Source organism: Sinocyclocheilus rhinocerous, unplaced genomic scaffold (assembly GCF_001515625.1).
Source record: "Sinocyclocheilus rhinocerous isolate Xijiao unplaced genomic scaffold, SAMN03320098_v1.1 scaffold99, whole genome shotgun sequence".
Taxonomy (NCBI): Eukaryota; Metazoa; Chordata; class Actinopteri; order Cypriniformes; family Cyprinidae; genus Sinocyclocheilus; species Sinocyclocheilus rhinocerous.
In genome coordinates, this window is record NW_015670981.1 from 624,567 (window position 1) to 629,726 (window position 5,160).

The 5,160-nt window shown below is 35.4% G+C and overlaps 1 protein-coding gene across 2 annotated transcripts in view; it reads left to right on the forward strand.

Annotated features, from left to right (window-relative positions):
* LOC107734529 (GRIP1-associated protein 1-like) overlaps nt 1–3,435 on the forward strand; it is a 46,975-nt gene extending 43,540 nt beyond the window's left edge. Inside the window, exon 28 of one of the 2 annotated variants that reach the window (XM_016546508.1) lies at nt 3,233–3,435. In XM_016546508.1, coding sequence (XP_016401994.1) covers nt 3,233–3,235 — 3 coding nt within the window. In that variant the 3' untranslated portion in view covers nt 3,236–3,435. Of the gene's footprint in view, nt 1–382; nt 674–3,232 lie in introns of those variants that run through there. The other variant, XM_016546507.1, reaches the window with a different exon arrangement.
* Nucleotides 3,436–5,160: the final 1,725 nt, after the last annotated feature.

Here is a 5,160-nt window from a genome sequence, read left to right on the forward strand (position 1 = left end):
ATATATATATATATATGATAATATGCTCACCAAGGCTGCATTTATTTGATCAGAAATACAGTAATGGTAATATTGGGAAATGTTATTATAATTTAAAAGAATTGTTTCAATATTGTACAATTTAATTCCTCTCATTTTTAATTTTAATTTTATATTTTATCTTAATTTATTTTGTTTTTATTTTATAAACATAATATTTCTTTTAAAATTTAAGGTTAAAGTTTTAAAATATTTGTATTTTTGTACCTACTTGCTTTTCGTACTTTTTGTATCTATCATTTTGAAAAGCAAATATTGTTTGAGAAAAAGATCAAATTTAAATATTTTGTTGTAATACTCCGTTTTACACATTTTTTAAATCATTAAACACGTGTGTGTGTAGGTGGCTTGCTGTCATACGGTCCTGAGACTCCACTGAGAGGTCTTTTTCATCAGCAACCAGAGGGTGGGCGTGTTGTTGATGCTAAAACGTTTCTAGGAGCAGGAATAGAAAGTGCATGTCAGGCAGCCTGCAGGGTGATGCATTTGATGGGATTACACCATCACACAGATTGACTAATGACAATTAACCTCTCACACCCCTCTTGATATTTCCAGATCCGCACATCGTTAATGGGTGGTTTGTTCCTGTAGTGAAGCCATGAGTTGGTTTGTTTGAATTATATTAAAACTATAATTATGTGCTATAATATTATAGTCTCTTATACTCACCAAGCTGCATTTATATGAATAAAAAAATACGGTAAAAACAGTAATATTGTGAGATATTATTACAACTTAAAGAACTGTTTTCTATTTGAATATATTTGAGAACGTAATTTGTTCCTGTGATGCAAAGCTGAATTTTCAGCAGCCATTACTTCAGTCTTCATGTCACAATACTTCAGAAATCATTCAAATATGATGATTTGCTGCTCAGTTATTATCAATTATCATTGGTGATGATTTATTAATGATGGATCTTTTTATTGTCAATATAGAAACATATTGCTGCTTAATATTTTTGTAGAAACATAAATTTTTTCAGGATTCTTTGATTAATAGAAAGTTCAAAAGAACAGTATTTATTTGAAATAGCAATCTTCTATAACATTATAAATGTCTTTACTGCCACTTTTGATCAATTTAACACATCCTTGCTGAAAAAGTATTAGTTTATTTTTTTGAAATGTTACACTAGACTTTTGAATTGTAGTGTATCACGGTTTTCACAAAAACATTAAGCAGCGAAAACTGTTTTCAACGTTTATAATAAGAAATATTTCTTGAGCACCAAATCAGCATAATAAAATGACTTCTAAAGGATCATGTGACACTGAAAACTGAAGTAACAGCTGCTGAAAATTCACCTTTGCCATCAGCGCTGCTAAAATGCATACATGTATGTAATGTAATATTTTGGCAAGAAACTAAATCCAAAAATGTCTTAAAGATTACATAACCATCTAGTAAAATTTATTTTTGTATAATCCAGTGTTTTAAATGCATAACAAATGAAAAGTGCCTCGTTTCATTCTTCTGTTTATATGGAACTGGATGGATGCAAACCAGAAGACTATTCATATCAAATGCAAAATCAGTGCAAAAACAGCGGCTTCACGTTATATAAGTCTTGAGTTAAAAACAAAAGACTCGCAACAGTAATACATTATACATTTGATTGGATGAGCTACGTTCAGAGACGTTATATTCACACCTGCCACTTCACATTAGTTACATTCTTTATTAATGCACCAATGTGTGATGCATGGTGCTCTGTTTTGTGAATGCAAATAAAATCCTTACTGAGGGGGTGTTTGAGCCGATGTGAGGCCCAAAGACAGTCTGGATGATGGTGGAGTGCATCTTGTGTGTGTGTGTGTGTGTGCGTGTGTGTGTGTATGTTGGTGCCCAGAGGGAGTTGTAGGTTACAAAAACACCCTGCCGTAACCTTGGCAAAGACAAACGATGCAAACTAAGACCAAGATGGGGTGACGATCCCTCTGCAAAGCTTGTCCATAACTAAGACTAGAAAGTTCCCTGCAACACAAACCTTTTAAAATTGATTCACAAACATCTTGAGAAGCGTATGAAGGATTAAGTCTGGTCAACTTTAGCACTTGTCATGTTTGCAGTTTGACGCTTAAACGGATAGTTCCAAATCTGTTTGGTTGAGCCACTTTTGAAGCTGTAATATGCACACACCTGTAAACACTCACACTCTGCTTTAGTTGGAAGAGGAATAGTTTTATTTGATTATTATCATTACTAAATTTAGTTATTTTGTAGTAGTGCTTTATAGCTAAATGCCTTAATGTATATATCATTATGATAATTGAATTTTTAGTCATCTTCATGCTTTGGATTACATGCACTTAAACGTGTTGAATGCTGCAGCTTGTGTTGTTGTGGATGGTGTTCAATACAGCAACACGGTGGAAAACGATCCTGCAGGCTGCTGCAGCAGTGAGCGCCCATGATGTGTCTAGCTCGTTAACAGCTGATTAAGCGTTCATTTTTCCTGCAGGCGAGATGAGAAAAATATGGATCTACAGCAGTTCAAGACATGCTCGAAAACTTCCTGTTTTTCTCTCTCCAAATGTCCATTTCTCTGTCTCTCATGGTGCTCATCACACCATCAAAGCCCTTGCAAAGTAAAGCATTGAAGGTAATATGACACTGATGCCATTTTACAAGTCAAAGACAAATGACTCTAAGATACATATGTCCCCTGGGTCCAATTGCATAACCGTAGCCACAATGTTAAGACTGTGTCTTAAGAACTAGTTTGACCAACTAGCAGTTAGCCAAGAGGTAATCAGTCTTACTTTTCGGATTCAAATTGGGCCAATCTACCTTTTTGTAACTGACTTTAAAAAGATATGAGCAGTATTGAGGAAAACAAATTAGATGACTAACCTTTTAAGTCTAGTCTAAGCAGTTTATGCAACCAGCCCCTGTTAATTGTAAAAGCCTGAAAGTCATGATATCGAAGTGACATTTAACCCCCTCGTGGTACTGTGATGTCAAACACCGATCATCTGTATGCACAGTGCCGCTTCAAATCTAACACATCTTATGAAATGTAAGATGACATATGTGGGGCAGGGAGGGTACATTAATTGCGTAAAAAAAAAATAGTGTGGTGAGGTGGGTGTGGTTCAGCGAGGTCTGCAGCGGGAGAGAGAGTTGGGAGACGAGCGGTGAGTAAGTGGGTCAAGTGCAAATGACAAACACCTGTGTCTTGTTTCAGTAATTGGCGTGGAGAGACCGCATAAAGAGACTGGTAAATGAGAAGCTGACAGAGAGGGACAGACTGCTGACTGGTGGATGTGTGTGCGTGGAAACTATTTGCTCTTGAGAGCCCCAAGTTTATATTGCTTATGCACTGTGTTATATTGAGTGCTGGTAGAGCGACGTTCTGTTTGTTTACTGAAAACTAAATAAAACCACCAGTAGCAGTCAAGCCGACCCCGTCCTCTTCCTTCCTGATCTCTGACTTTGTTACACATAGACTGTAAAAAAACATGCACGTAGTGTCCGTGATGTCACCCGTAGGTATCTGAAGAGCATTTTTGAAGCCTTGAAAATAAATCAATCTATGGGATTGACTCCCTTTTGGTGCCTCTAGTGGCCAGTCGATGAATTGCAGTTTAAGTCGCTTACATGTTGGTTTCAAGAGAGAGACCGGAATGTTGCGGCTTGGTTAAAAATGATAACGCGGCTTTTTTTCCATAACTAATTAATTACATTAACGCGTTAAATCGACACCCCTAATTTTTATATATTTATGTTCGTGCTAGGCATCGATTAATTGCGATTAATCGCATCCAAAATAAAAGTTTTTGTTTACATAATATATGTGTATGTACTGTTTATATTTATTATATATATAAATTAGGGCTGTCAATCGAGTACATTTTTAAATCTGATTAATCACATCTTTTTTCTGTGATTAATTGCGATTAATCGCACACTTCATGAAATTAAGCATAGACCATTTATCTTGTTTCAAATGTTTATTTTGTCATCATTTGCTATATCCAGCAAAGTAAACCAAAAGATTGAAGGGTGATTCTCAAAAATCTATATTTTCTGCAAGCTTTTTTCAAGATAAATTTAGATGCCTTTCCAAAAAAGGACAGTTAGAAACTCCAAAAGGACATCAAAGAACCAACTGATATAAGGAGCCCATATAAGCACATATGAAAGAAAAAAAAATCTGAATTTTATAGTATGTGTACAGTGCAACAGCAAAGAGCTTTTTTACATTTTAGAGAAGCCAAGTTGCGATACCGAACAGGACCACATGGAAATGCCAAAAAAAAAAAAACGAAACCAACCGCCTGCTGGCTGCATAGATCTACTACAGTACTCGGATCCATTCCGTATAAACACAGCAACATAAACATGACAAATCAAAACATTATCGTGAATGTGATAATTTATATACATTTAATAATATTTTTAATGTAATATTTCTGCACATTTTGTGGTGAATTTTGGCACACTTTTGCGGAGGAAGCAATCAATGGAGAAGCCATAACTACACACCAAAATGGCCGCCATCTACTGTTGTGGACTTTCGAGGTCTCTCTCTAATCCAGCGAGCAACTACCTCATGAAGCAGAAATATTTTATTTGGCGAGTGCAAAGTTAATTTAATCGTGGGGTCATGTGACTGATTTTGTGCTGTTGGTCCTCACTCTCTTCATGTGTTTTTCTGTTTAATTGCTTGCACTGATGTCAAACACCATCCATTGTGTCTTGATTTTCCCAATCATTTACCAACAAGCATACAGCTCTTAGTCAGAGAAGACACCATTTTTATTTTAACGCGAATGAAAAGTCATCGAGTTGGGGAAATATCAGCCTAATTTTCATTCACGTCAAATTAAATATGGCATATGCTCCATTGATCATTTTAGATGCAATGAATATTAACCAATTATTTGTTTAGATCCTTCTGATTGCTCAACAGAACGTAGTAGATTGAACATTTTAGTCACATGAGATAATGGATTCAGCATCCACCATATTCGTCAACGGTTCTGTATTAAGTTGGAGATATATATTTATATTCACTTTGGCAAAATAGTTTTATGATTTTGTGAGTTGTGAACGATTAGCATTCTATTTCAAATCTTTGCAAAGCTTTAAGCTTTATTACGACAATGGTTT